This window comes from Aptenodytes forsteri, unplaced genomic scaffold (assembly GCF_000699145.1).
Source record: "Aptenodytes forsteri isolate BGI_AS27 unplaced genomic scaffold, ASM69914v1 Scaffold647, whole genome shotgun sequence".
Classification (NCBI taxonomy): Eukaryota; Metazoa; Chordata; class Aves; order Sphenisciformes; family Spheniscidae; genus Aptenodytes; species Aptenodytes forsteri.
The window spans coordinates 78189-92378 of NW_008795889.1; the positions used below are offsets into that span (position 1 = coordinate 78189).

The 14190-nt window shown below is 62.3% G+C and overlaps 2 protein-coding genes across 2 annotated transcripts; one reads left to right on the forward strand and one right to left on the reverse strand.

Moving 5' to 3' along the window:
• The first annotated feature begins 1547 nt into the window (after positions 1-1547).
• Positions 1548-5185, forward strand: AGXT (alanine-glyoxylate aminotransferase). Its single transcript, XM_009284219.1, has 11 exons — positions 1548-1781; positions 1902-2094; positions 2434-2498; positions 2570-2670; positions 2914-2984; positions 3313-3397; positions 3672-3767; positions 4041-4110; positions 4208-4303; positions 4511-4639; positions 5078-5185. Exons 1-11 carry the CDS (start codon positions 1617-1619, stop codon positions 5183-5185), a joined length of 1179 nt encoding a protein of 392 aa, XP_009282494.1. The 5' UTR covers positions 1548-1616.
• Positions 5186-5852: 667 nt separating this feature from the next.
• Positions 5853-11049, reverse strand: CUNH2orf54 (chromosome unknown C2orf54 homolog). The gene is made up of 5 exons (XM_009284220.1): positions 10566-11049; positions 9254-9476; positions 8269-8416; positions 6192-6548; positions 5853-5945 (listed from the first exon to the last, which is right to left on the reverse strand). Exons 1-5 carry the CDS (start codon positions 11047-11049, stop codon positions 5853-5855), a joined length of 1305 nt encoding a protein of 434 aa, XP_009282495.1.
• Between the last annotated feature and the right edge of the window lie 3141 nt (positions 11050-14190).

Here is a 14190-nt window from a genome sequence, read left to right on the forward strand (position 1 = left end):
TCTCCGGCCCCGGCCCTGGCCCCCGGCGGCCCCGGCTGTCAGCATCCACCTCCAGGGCAGAGCTTCTTCACCCCTCCGGCCTGACGAGCCCCCCACCCCGCAGCCCCCGGAGTGGCACGGCCGTCTCCCTGTCCATCTGCGCTGGGGAATTTAGACCCAGCACAAAAAGACGATTACGCCTTCACCACCAGCTGTTTCCAGCAGCGCATCCTCCCTCACCCCTCCACACCAATCACGAGGCCACGCATCCTCTGGCTGCCCCAGCCTTTCCCCAAGTCTCGCTGGAGGACAAGCAGCAGAGAGGTCTTCATCCACACACCTGCCGCAGCGGTGGTGGGTCTCCAGCAGGTCTCTCCTGATGGTGTTTTAGGGACTGAGTGTTTCAGCAATGCTGCGAGCATCCAGCAGCAATCCCGGCAGTGGGGAGTCCCCTCAGCTGGAGGAGCACATGGCTGGGACACAGGATGAGGGGCTGGCTCAGAACATCTCAGGACATCAGGACTTCTGGTCCTCACTTCAGTAGGTGATGACCGGGCAGCAGTCCCCAGGCTAACTGTGGAGGATCATCCATGCAGTGTTGGCCACACTGGCTCCCAGCTCCTCTCAAAGACAAGCATCCTGCTGCCCAGGCAGAAGTGCTTTCACCTGGCACTGTGTCAGCCCCATGCACCTGCCCCAAATGCCTTCAGCACCAGCCACCGGAGCCAGCTGTGCCAGGGGGGGACTTTCCACCCCATAACCATCATCCCCAGCCCAAAGCTGAGTGGCTCTTCTGGCCAGGCACCTGCTCCTAGACATGCCAGGAGCCCGCAGCGGGCAGCTCTTTTACGTTTCAGAGTATGGATGGCAGAGAATGTGCCGGAGGATGGGCATGATACAATGGACCATTGGCACACATGGCACGTGACAGGCACAGCATATTGAACAGGCACACGTGGCCTGTGGCATCATCAGGACATGCTGTGATGCCCACAAGCCAGGACAGCTCACTGCAGTAGGGACTGCGGCCATGTCCCACCCCATGGCTCTGCCCTTGTGTAAACCATCCCGATGGCCACCCTCCTCCAGGCAGCTGTCACTCGGCCAGGCATTCTTCTGCAACGCAGGTCCTTGGTCAGGGAGACCTGGCCAACAGAGCTTTGTGCTGCTGGAGGGGTTATGACCATGGCAGCTGTGCTGAGCCAGTCCCAATGCAATCATCCCATGGCACAGGACCTGCGAGCCCAGGAGCAGGGTTCCCACCTGCTGGGATGGTGTTGGGAACCATGAACCACGGTGTCCAGGGGGCTGTGGGGACAGGGTCTGCATGGGTGCTTGCCACTCCCAGAGGCTGGCATGCCTGAGGAGCAACCCCCCCAGCACTAGCAAGGGGGGACTCCCAAAATGAGGTGGCTGAGACAGCAGGGACAGTGCTGGTGGCACATTAACCGGACAAGGAGGAGGCCAGGGGCAGAGTCCAGGCCAGCGGGGGAGCACCAAGCCCTGGGGTCAGGGTCCACAGGGACGCTGGACACTGCTGCCACAGGATGCACTGCGCTGTGGTGCTGGGTGCTGCACGGGCAGCCTCCACTACTCCTCTCCTCCGGGCTCGGCTCCTGAGGACGGCAAGGCACGCCATGACCACCAGCATGCTCCATGTCCCCCCACCCCAGGGGCTGCTCCAGCCCCTGGCTATGCCAGAGAGGCTGCTGCTCGGGCCGGGGCCCAGCAACGTGCCCCCCCGCATCCTGGCTGCAGGCGGCCGACAGCTCCTGGGCCACATGCACCCTGAGGTGCTGCAGGTGAGCTGCCCCAGCCCAGACTTCCTCCCCCCCTCTCCCTCGCCCCCCACGAGGGGCTGGGACAGCTCTGCCAGGGTGAGGGGGGCAATAGCGGTGCCAGTTGGTCCCCTGCCACCGCAGGTGATGGATGAGATCAAGGCGGGCATCCAGTATGCCTTCCAGACGCAGAACCGGTTGACTCTGGCCGTCAGCGGTACCGGCCACTGCGCCATGGAGGCTTCCCTCCTCAACCTCCTGGAGCATGGTGACACTGTGCTGGTGGCCATCAACGGCATCTGGGGACAACGCGCCGCTGACATCGCCAGGAGGTTGGGTATGCTGGGGACAGCCGGATGGCACTGGCAGGGCTCAGGGAACAGGGCTTGCAGGCGGGATGCCAGTATATAACCCCTGGCTTGCTGTCCCCATCTCGGCAGCAGTGGCCAGTGACATGGCTTCCACAGCCGGAGAGCACTCCAGTTTTTTTCCAGGGTGATGTTCCTCTGTTTATAGTGGTTTATGGCTTTTCCACTGGGCAAATCCACGGGAGGCCAGACCCTGGCGGGTGGCCACGCTCCTCATTCATGCATGACCAATTCCCTCACGGAGCAGGTGGCTGCCCAGTGGGAGGCATGCGCAAACCTCAGTCTCCCTCTGTCCAAATCCTTCCCAGGAGCCAATGTCCATGAGCTGCTGAAGTCCCCAGGCGAGTACTTCACCCCGTGGGACATCGAGGAGGTGAGTGCCAGTGCGGGGCAGTGGGCACGAGCAGGCCCTGGGGGCGGTCACCTTCCCTCTGTTTCATGCAGGGCCTGGCGCGGCACAAGCCCTCGGTGCTCTTCATTACCCACGGCGAGTCCTCCACAGGGGTGCTGCAGCCACTGGAGAGGCTTGGCGAGCTGTGCCACCGGTCAGTGCACTGCAGGCACCCGTGAGGGCTGGTGGCACCCCAAGGTCACCATCAGGGATTGGGGCACAGGGATTCACATGCCCCGGGCTCTCCTATAGCTCTGTTGTGCTGGAAGCAGCTGGTGCCAGTGAGACACACAGCCTTGGGGGGACCGGGATGCCAGGACTGCAGGCAGGGGGGTGGCAAGTGGAGGTGGCAGGAGGAGGTGGCAGGGACACCAGGCTGAGTTCTGTCCTCCCACAGGCATGGCTGCCTGCTGCTCGTGGATGCTGTGGCATCGCTCGGGGGAGCCCCTATCTTCATGGACCAGCAGGGTAAGAGCCACAGTGCCATCACGGGCAGCCAGGGGACAAGGGAGCTCGTGCCTGGGCCAGGGAGGGAGGGCAGTGGGATCAGCCCCACCGCTCACATTTCGGGCTAGCAGCACTAGAAACTGGTCCAGCTGCAGTCAGAGAGCCTGTTCCCCTCGGGGGACCATCAGCAGTGCCAGGGTGTCCCCCAAAGCAGGCCAAACACAAGCAGGACCTGCAGTGTGTGCCACCCTGGGCTTTCCACCCACCACTTGCAGCTGGGTTGGGGGGGCTCAGCGTGTCCCCACAGGGAGCCCCCGGTCCCTAAGGAGCTGCGTCCCTTCTCGGGCAGAGATCGATGTCCTATACTCGGGGTCTCAGAAAGTCCTCAACGCCCCCCCCGGCAGTGCCCCCATCTCATTCAGCGAGCGAGCCAGGTAAGGGCAGCCCTGTCCCACCAGGGGGAAAAGCGATGGGGCTGGGGGGAGGCTGTCACCCCCCCTGTTTTGCCAGCCATCTGCTCCAGCCCCACTCTGGAGAGCGCACCCAGCAGCCGCTCTGCGGGGTCAGAGCCTCACCTATCCCTGGGCAGTGATTGGCACTGGAGCCAACCTCTGTGCTTGCTCTGGGGGGGCCCTCCTGCAGGACTGACCCCACTCCAGAGCTAGTGAGGTCAAGGTCCGGCTCCTCCCTAGCACTCTGCTTCACCAGGGAGAAGATGCTGAAGAGGAAGACGAAGCCCCCATCCTTCTACCTGGACATGGGCTGGCTGGCAAATTACTGGGGCTGCGACGGGGAGCCGCGAAGGTGAGGGCAGGCTGTCCCAGGACAGATGGCCGCAGCCGTCCCACCCACAGCCTTCGCCCCGGCTTGGGGGCTGCCTGCCCTGCAGGACTCGGGCCCTGTCTCCCCATCATCCTGTCCGCTGGTTGCAAAGCGGCCCCGGGGTATTTGCATCCCCTCTACACTGGGTGAACAGGAGGGAGGATGCCGCACCCTGGTTCCCCCCTACCGCGAGCTGGAGTACTGCTCTGCTGCAGGCCAGGCTGAACCTGCCTGGGTGCCCCTTGGGTTTTGCAGGTACCATCACACGGCACCGATCAACAGCTTCTTCAGCCTGCGGGAAGGCTTGGCTATGCTGGTGGAGCTGGTGAGCAGTGCTGGGCAGGCAGGGGGGCACCAGCAGTGCTGGTGGGGTTTGGGGGAGCAGTGGGTGCCAGGACCTTCTCCCTCCTCTCTGCCCACAGGGTCTGGAGAGCTCATGGGAGCGCCACCGGGCCAACTGCACCCAGCTGTGCCAGGGTCTGCACGACCTGGGGCTTGAGCTCTTTGTGAAGGAGGAGGTGGGTGCAGGGCGAGCCCACCACCATGGTGCAGGGGCAGTGTGAGGACATGGCCCTATGCAGCTGGAGACGTGCCTGGGCAGCTTTTGATGCTGGAGAAAAAACTGCTCCCCCAGCGATGCTCTCTCCTGGCAGGCTGCAGGGCTCACTGGGGGACAGGGCTGAGGCCAGGAGCTGCAGATTTAACCCGGTTTCTCTCTTCCCCAGAAGGCAAGGCTTCCCACCATTACCACTGTCAGGGTGCCTGAGGGCTACGACTGGAAGGAGATCACAGCCTTTCTCATGGACAACCACGCCATCGAGATCGCTGGGGGCCTGGGCCCCTCAGTGGGCAAGGTGGGCAGCATCCTCCCCTCCCACTGCCCACGGCCAGGCACCGAACCCGGCTGTAGTCGCATCCATCAGTAGCGTGCCCCATGGTTAACTGGTGCTCTCTGGCTGCAAACAGCAAACACACGGCTGGATGCATCCCATTGCCTACAGCAATGCATAGCGGCTCCTAACCACACACAATTGCTGCACGTAATTGAATAACCATGCACATAATTAGCAGGGTGACACATCTTTAGAGGAAACGCATGTTATATAGGAGCAAGCAGGGAGTTGTGCACATGCACTCACACCCGGCCATGCGCATGGCCGCTTCTCACGTGCCCCCTGCTCTGCGCAGAAGCCTGTGCTCTGCCGCTGGCTGCTCTGCTCACAGGGAGACGGTGCCGGGGCATGGCCGCAAAGGTGGGTGCTGCAGGGAGACACTTGCCCTTCTCCTCCCAGGTCCTGCGAATTGGCCTCATGGGCTGCAACTCGACCAGTGGCAACGTGGATCGTGTGTTGCGTGCCCTGCAAGATGCCCTCAGGTGCTGCCACCGCAGCAGGCTGTGAGCACCCTTGCAAAGGGGGGGTCCAGACAAGGCAGCGTGGCACTCCCCCCCATGCCCTGCTGTAGGCAGCTGGCAGGCAGAGAGGCTCCGCTGCCTCCCCAGGGAGCTGGCAGGAAACGCTGCAACACCCAGCAAGCCAAGCCAGAGCGGGAAGGAGAAGCTGGAAGAGCAGGGGACATGGAGGTGAGGGCTGCAGCTCAGCAGACATGGGATGTGGCTCAAAACCCCTTCTCCCAGTCCCCCACGCAGGGTCACTCCTCACCCTGGTGGCCTGGCCCCCCAGCTCTTCCCCTTCCCCTGGCCTCAGGGCATGGCAGCCCCACTGCAAGCTGACATGAGGGCTGGATGCAGGATCCGACCACAGGTCCCTTCCCCTCCCACCACCATCACCCTCAGCCATCCCTGCACCAGAGCCCAGCAGTGCAGGATGCCATCCATCCCCCCAGATTAGGTACCCTGGGATGAAACACCCACCCTGGCACCCAGCTCTACCAGGGGAGCCAAGAAGCTGTGCATCCCCACCCAGCTGCAGCAGACATGTGCTCGCTCCCCAGTACCAGCTTTCCTCAATAAAGCGACACGGCAGCATGCTGCTCCCTGGCCCCATAGCTCGCCTTGCACCTCCCCGAGTTTCAAGACACCCAGATGGGGTGGCAGCAGGGTCCCGCTCAGGTCTGCTGGGGGATTTCTCGCTGGATCTTGGAGAGGAGCTGGGACATTGCTAAGCAGCGCGCGCTGTCCTGGATCCGGTACACCTGAAACTAAGCGGAGGCAGGTGGGGAGTGAGGGGAGAGGGCTCCCTGCTCTGCTTGAGCTCTGTGCCCCAGCATCACCAGCCTCCTGCAGCCTCCATGATGGGGTTGGGCAGCGCATGCCAGTGGCTGCCAGGGGCCAGAGGGCTCTGGGGGGCAAATTCCAGCACATCCTAAGCTGCCCAGCCCAGGTGGTTTCTGGTGCTGCCACGCTCTGCCTCATGAGACCAGCCCAGGGTCTCCGGTCCCCGTTACCTGGCTAAGCAGGATGTCAAAGTAGGCTGTGTCGCAGTAAGACCCATCTTTGGCAGGGATCTGCAGGAGGGCTCGGGTACTGGGGTCTGCCTGCCAGCTGTCAGTGCGCACAGGGAGGCCAAAATGGAAGTGAAGGAAGTGTCGGGGGTCCTGGGCGAAGCTCTCCACCTTACAGTAGAGGGAGGCGAGGTCTCGGGGCTCTCCTTGGAAGAGGTTCTCCTCTGGGTGCAGGAAGTGGGGGAGGTGCCGGGTGGCCAGGCAGCGGAGGAGGATCACCAAGAGCCTGTAGACTGAGCCTTCCAGGTCCTGCCAGTCCTCTGGGGAGGGGAAGAGCTCCGTGCTCCACAGCAGCACCATCTGTGGGGAGGGAGAGAAGGGTGTGGGATCGGACACTCCCCACAAAGGCCGTGCCTTCACACCCTGCAGGTCACCACGCAACCATCTGTGGGGCTGAGCCCTCAACACGGACATCACGTCCTCAGCAGCCTAGGGCTGCACAGGCTCTTGGAGCTGCTGCTTTGGCTGCTGCAGGCGCAGCCGATGCCCCACCACCCCTTAGTTTTGAACCTTTGCTTCACTCCCCTAAGAGCCCCCATCTCAGCTCTGAGGCAGGTCCCAGCTCTGCAGCAGCTCCGAAACAACACGCCCAAGCTTTCTGCAGGCACCAAACAACAGTAAAAAACCCTGCTTGTGGTTTCCATCAGCTGCTGGCAAGGCAGGTGAACCCCCAGCAGCTGCCACACCAGCTTCCTCGGCACTGCACTGGCAAACGGCCTGGCACCAATGACTTTTGGTGACATGGTGTAATGGGCAATGCACGCAGTGGGCTGGAGCAGAAGATGCTTTTTTGAAGGACAGAGGCATACTGTGTCCTTTTTTTTAAAAAAAAAAAAAGGTCAAAGAACACAACATAAAACAAAACCCACAGAATTTGTGTTACTTGGAGCTGGAGCCATTCTCTCAGCAGAAGACAACTTTGCCTCCTTCTCCACCCCGGACCAGAGAGCCGCCACAAGGCAGGGCACACCTGGATTGTGCCACCAGGTGCTGTCCCCAGCGTGGCCCCTTTTCCAACCAGCATCACCAGCTGGCGTGGGTCCAGAGTGCCACCCCGGACAGGGAGCCGCCACAAGGCAGGGCACACCTGGATTGTGCCACCAGGTGCTGTCCCCAGCGTGGCCCCTTTTCCAACCAGCATCACCAGCTGGCGTGGGTCCAGAGTGCCGCACCACACCAGCTTCCTCGGCACTGCACTGGCAAACGGCCTGGCACCAATGACTTTTGGTGACATGGTGTAATGGGCAATGCACGCAGTGGGCTGGAGCAGAAGATGCTTTTTTGAAGGACAGAGGCATACTGTGTCCTTTTTTTTAAAAAAAAAAAAAGGTCAAAGAACACAACATAAAACAAAACCCACAGAATTTGTGTTACTTGGAGCTGGAGCCATTCTCTCAGCAGAAGACAACTTTGCCTCCTTCTCCACCCCGGACCAGAGAGCCGCCACAAGGCAGGGCACACCTGGATTGTGCCACCAGGTGCTGTCCCCAGCGTGGCCCCTTTTCCAACCAGCATCACCAGCTGGCGTGGGTCCAGAGTGCCGAAAACAGGTTGGGCAGGGAGAGAGGGTTTTGTCAGAGGAAACACCACCCTCAGCCCTGCACGGGCACCTCCCAGCATGCTGGGGCACAGGACAACCTGTGGCATGGCAGGCATGGCCATGCAATCCCCAGCATGGCCCCTGCAGACACAGGCAGTCTGTGCCAGGGGATACCTGGCACATCAGCACAGAGCCCCAGCTCCTAAAGCTCAGAGTGTTTCAGGCTGCAGATTGCTGGTTCAATCCAGCCAGTGCCTGCGATTTGCAAGGAAGAAGGATCAAACCCCTCTAACCATGGCCAGTGGCATCCATCCTTTCCGGACACAGCCATGGGCTGGTACATCCCAAAGCACTGCAGGTACTTGGTTTTGTTGCTTGGGATCTTCTTCCAGCAGCGACTCGGCTGCAGCAGGGTGCAGGCGAGCAGCCTTGGCTCTGCCTGCCCGGAGAGCCCCGGTCCCGCCGGCAGAACCTACCTACCTTCAGGTGGTTGAAGATGAGACCGCCTTTCCCACCCTCCTCTCCCCAGTCCTGGCTGCGGAGCTGGTCAAGCAGGCTGTCCAGATGGCGTCCCTTCAGTGTGTCCACTGCCTGGAGCAGCTTCAGGATGGGGAGATGAGTGGAGGATCTGGTGAGAGAAGTGGGATCCGGTGAGGGGGAGGATGGAGACCTGCATCCTCCCAGCTGGGGAGAGGATACCTGCAGTGATCCAGCACATGTGCGGATCCCCCCTAGCCACCCACGTGGCCCCAGGCACGCAGCATCCTGGATCCACCTCCCACACCCACCTCTGACAAAGAGGGACTGGGGAGATTTGCAGCATGATGGGGATGCTGCTGAGCCGCTCCTGCCTTCCCGGGAGGGACAAGAGGGGAGGCGAAGTGAGGCTGTGCTCCCCTACATGCAGCAGGGAGGGCTGCAGGCTGCCCTGGAATGGAGGCTGGATTGGACCCCAAGGAGGGGCCGAGCATCCAGCTGGACCACATTGTGCCCAAAATAAGCCTGGGCTGGTCCAGCTGGATGCTTGGCCCCTCCTCAGGGCCGGGTAGACATGCTGGCAGGCAAGATGTGTGTCACCCCGGCCCCCCTCCCACCCATAGCCTGCCCTGAGAGTCACCTCATCACCCTGCTGCTGCCAGATGCCCAGGCTCACTCCCGAAGCCCAAGCAGATGTGAGATCTGCCACCCTCCGTGCAGCCGGGGTTCAGCTCCTGTGAGCAATTTGGAGGGGGCTCTTTCAGTTGCAGCCTCCCCCCTCTTTCCTTGAGCTGCCTGGAATCTGGCTGAGGTTTTGCCCCCAACACAGGGCAGCAGGTTTGGGCATCAAGAGGGAGTGACTTCACCCCCCTGCTGACATGTCCCTCCACTTTCCCATCCCCTTTTTGCCTACACCTGGCAGTACTGCTGGCCAGGTGGGATCCCCGGGGCAGGGTCACCCCGCTATGTGTGCAGCCGAGCCTCTCACCTCCAGCAATGGGGAGAGGCAGGGACAAAGTGGGCCTCTTCTGTGGCCTTCTGGAGGCTGCCTTCAGGGAAGCCCCTGTCGCTCTGCCGCCCCTTGAGCCAGAGCGGCTCCTGCCACCTCCTCACCACAGGGACGATGTCAAAGCGGACAGTCTTCCAGCTACCACGGATCAGCAAGGAGAGCTCCATAGCATCTTCCTGCAGATTTTCAGCACTGAGGTCACCTAGATGCGGAGGGTTTGGTGGCAGTTAGGAGGTTACCGCAGCTGGTCCCACAGGCTGAACCAGGTATGTGCCGCAACGCCCATGGGCACATCCCACCCCGCTCGACCCATCCCTTTCCAATGCTGCAGTTTGGCTGCGGTTCCCCAGCGAAAGCCGTTCTCCAAACCCTGCTGGGGTGGTTTTCGGGAAGGAGCATCGCTCCAGCGGGGCTCAGGGCGAGGCCAGTGGGTGTGGGCACAGCAGGAAGCCCCAAGTGACTGAATGGGGCCATGCTGCTGGGTAGCTGAACAGTGCCAAGAAAAAGAACATGGTCCAAGAAAAATGGACTAGGAAAGGTCTCAGGTTGTGGGGGTAGAAGAAGATGAAGGGCTCTAGCTTGGCTGAAGAGGAAGGAGGGAATGGTGGGCTTGCTGGGGCTGGGACCTGCTGGTCCTCTCACATCACCTTTCCATCAGGGCTGAGATTGACTTCAAGAAGCACCTTTGGAGATGGAAATGCATGAAGAAGCTGATGGGACCCCTACGAGCATTCCCAGGGTCCCTTCCCCACCATGTTCTTCCTGGGGATGCTGCTCCCAGCCGGGGGCTGTGTGTGCGCAGGGTCAGACCCATGCCCCAAGGTCCTGGTCCAGCCCTAACACGCTTCCAGCTCACCCTCCAAACAGCCTCTTCCAGGGAGCAGGGGCACTTGGAGGCCAGGAGAGATGGGGGGAACACGGCTAAGGTGAGCCAAGCATGCCAAGTCCCTGAGCAAACCCTCCCCAGGGACTAACAGCAGGGGTGGGTGAACCCTGCATGGAGCTGCCACCGACTAAGAAGGGTGCCATCAGCCCAGGGTGAAGATGCCCAAGGATGACTCTGCTGCCATGGGATGGCAGGGAGTAGTTTGCATCTCCCCTTCCTTAGCTGAGGGCAAAGCCTGTCCCAGCACCCGGCAGGGTGCTTGCTCACTCGTGCAGGCTTTGGGTGGGCCATGCGCCCGGGGACTTACGCCCCAGCCCGTTTGCACAGGGACCACCACCGAACTGGGCTCCCTAGCTGTGCTGGAGGCAGCTCCTGGCTGGGGAAGTGCCGCACCAGTATACGCACCTGGCTGAAACAGGAAGCGGCGTTGGCAGCACACGATGGCCGAAACAAGGAGGTCTTTCAGGTGCTGGAGGACTTTGCCTGGAACCAGGCACCCTGCACCACCTCCCCGTTCCATCACACCCACGGCACTGGTCCAGTCCTCCAAGTCAGTCCCTGGAGAGGGTACTTCCAGACAGCAGGTGCCCAGCCCTGGATGGTGCCCGGCAGGGGTGTCCCCGGGCCAGCATGCCAGCACCTGCAGGGCATCGCCATTGATCCGCAGGGGGACCTCCATGGTGACAGCATCCTCAGAGGCGCAGAGAGTGAACTCGAAGGCTTCCAGGTTTCTGGCATAGTCTATGAGGAAGCGGGGCTCCCTGGCGTGGATGCCCTCCAGCAGGGTCAGCAGGATGTTCTCGGCCTGCTGGAAATGCTCCAGCCACTGCCTCTTGTGGGACACAATCACCCCGAGGTAGCTGTGCCACTGGGAAGCACTGGCTGCCATGGCAGCTCTGCCACTGTCCCAAGCCTGCTCTGAGCAGGAGTAAAAATACGTGGGCAGGGAGGGCAGGGCTGGGATCTGGCACGGGGTGGGCGGAGAGAAGCCACAGCCAGGGGTTGGCAAGCACCACTGCTGGGCGAGCGCCAGGGAGAGCTGCCGGGAGCACTGTGTCACCCCCAGGCAGACTGAGGGCGGGGTATGGAGTCTGGCAGTTCAGCCAGACTGCCCCCTGGCAGTCCAGCAGGATGACAAGGGATGCTCAGCTGGCGGGTCACACCAGGACGACGCTGTGGTCACGCACGCCTCTCCCGGCACTGGGGCTGCATGCCTGCAGCATCCCCTCACAGCCAGTGCCAGATGAAGGCGAACCACCGCCCTCCCACCCCGGCCCAGCTTGGCTCTACAGGCCCAGCTGCCTGGGGCTGCTGGGGCAGGTCTGCTCTGAATTTGTGTTGTGCCCACAGGAGCTGGGAGCAGGCTCGTGCTGGAGCCAGGCCATGCTGCAGTGGCTGTGGGAGGGCTGTGGGACCCCATGCCCACCATGCAGGCGCTCAGTGCAGCCCTGCGGGCCCAGCCCCGTGCCCAGCCCACAGCTCCATCAGGCTCAAGCTCAGGCTCAAGTTTGCCAGATGCGGGCAGTACCGGGTGCCCCTCGGCCGGGCAGAGTTCCCTGGGCCCAGTCCTGCACCCAGCCCACAGCTCGCTCAGGCTCAGGGCCAGGCCCAGGCCCAGGCCCGCCCACTGCGGGCAGCTCCCGGCGCCCCTCGACCAGGCAGATCCCCCGGGTCAGGCTCCCGCCGAGGCCCACGCCCTCCCCTGCCCGCCGCGGTGTAGGGGGGGCCGCGGGCCCGGCCCAGCCCCACGCGTGGGCTCGCCCCGCAGGTAGGCCCCGCCGTCACCCTGGCAACACCGCCCCCGCCGCGCCCGAAGCGCGGCGGCTGCGGTCGCCATGGCGACGGCGCGCCCCGACGGCGCGGTTGCCTGGTGACAGTGCTGGGGGACACGCAAACCGGCACTTTCTGCCCCAAAACCGCTGGGCAGCGGGGTGGGAGCGGGCCGTGGCGCCAGAGGTGGCGGTCCTCAGCCCCTGCCGCCAGGAGGAGCAGATACTGCTGAGGCAAGTTTTGGGTCGGTGCTCCGATCTGAGCGGGGTCTTGGTCACCTTCCGCCTCCCAAGAGCTGCCTGGGACAGGCTTAGCCCCTGGGCTGCCCTGAGTTAGGACAGCTCCGACCACAACTGGGCAGAGACTGGCTCTTGTTTCCGCACAGCCTTTCTGGCTGTACCCTCGTACCTGCCCTCAGTCCTCCAGCATCTTCCACAAATCCCGAAGAGGGGCGTGCATGCCGTGCCCTTCCTGGGGCAGGTTCCCCAGCTTCACAGGCCCTGAGCCAGAGCTCTTAATAATTATAGCCCATGGATGGAAGGCAGGGCTCTCCCAGCAGGACAGCATAGTTCAGTAATCCCAGGCTTCCCTGCAAACCATTCCTGCCCTTGGTCAGAGCAGGGAAGGGAATGGGAGAGGCTCTGTGGCAGCAGGAACTGGTGTGGGAAGGAGGTCACAGCCAAGCATGTGGCCCTGGGACCACTTCTGGGGAGGGGAGAGAGAGCCATGGGGTTCAGGGCCAGTCCTCCCACCTCCTGTGGCTCCGGCTCTTATGGCCCTTTTATATAGCCCAGATAAGGTTTCTGGATCTCCCTGGGGTTGTTTCCAGTTCGTCCTTGTGCCTCCTTCAGTCCTGTGTGGCTGAGGAGCCACTCTCCATGCAGGGGTCTGTCCCTCATGACCATCTGTCTTTCCACCAGCTGAGCTCTGGGGAGCCCCAGCTGGCTTCTAAGAGGGAGCAGGGCCAGAGATTCAACCTGCAGAGCATCCTCATGTGCCTGCAGCATGAGCCACGGAGGTGAGCAGGAGCCCACACGAGGCTTCTCACCGCCTGGAGGCTGGGGATGCCCAGGGTTGGGGAGCCCCAGCCAGATTTTAAACCCCTGACAGTGGGCGACAGACACTGTGTCTCCCTACCCAAGCCCTACACTCCTGGTTTCACCCCACCTGAGCAGGGGGCCCTCAGTCCCCCACGCCAACCACCGTTCTGGCCAGGGCTGTATGTGCAGCTCGGTCTTGCCCTCCCCCATCACATGGGGAGGACAAGCTGGCTGGCATCCCAGAGAGGAGCCAAAAGCAGCAGGACTCCCTGCTGCTGAAGCAGGGCTCCTGAGGGCTTCACCCTCCCCATCAGAAGGGTCCAGGCTCATCCTGGAAGATGCTGAGCCCAAGTCAGGCAGGAGAGATGATCGCTCCAGGCCCCAATGTGGGGAAAAGAGGGCAGAGAGACGCAGGCCACTGCTTTTCTGGGGGTGGTGGGTTATGGCTTACTGCTGGCAGGGTCACTGCATGCTCTAGGAGCATCACTTTGTCACAGATGGAGTTCCTGCTGTGGCAGCAGCCATGACAGTCCTTCAGGCAGCGCCTGGCAGGGATGCTGGTGGAGGCCATGGGGGTCACACAGGAACTGAACTGTGAGCGGGAGGGATGCTATAGGAAGGTAAGGCTCGTCAGGGTGGGGAGAGGAGGCAGTCCCCCCCGGGCAGCTTGGTGCTGGTGGGGGAACCATGCCCTCCTTGGCATGGTGCTGGCTGACCCTGCTGTGCGACCCTGGTGTCCTGCTCCCATCACTGCCAGAGCTCTGGCACCAGGAGGAGTGAGTGCAGCATGACCCCTCCCAGCTCCTCACTGCTTTTGGCACCTGCACTTTGTGGACCTCCAGGTGCCACCATCAAGAGGTGAGTGCTGCAAAATGCTGTTCTCTGTCCCTTCCCGCAGGCCAGGGCCTTCTCCTTTCCCCTTCCTCCTTCCTCCTTCCTCTTTTCCCCTTCCCCTTTCCCCATCCTTCTTCCTCTTTTCCCTTTTCTCTTTCTCCTTTCCCCTCTCCCCTCTCCTTTCCCCTTCCCATTCCCCTTCCCCTTCCCCTTCCCTTTCCCCTTCCCCCTCCTCTCCCCTGCAGGCAAGGGGCAGGGAGCAGGCCCTGGAGGTGCAGCTTACCCTGCTGCTGCCAGGCACAGGCAGCGCAGGCAGCGGCCCTGCTGCAGACACAGCAGAAGAAGGAAGAGCTGGCTGGGGAGTGGTGCTGGCTGGGGGCACAGCT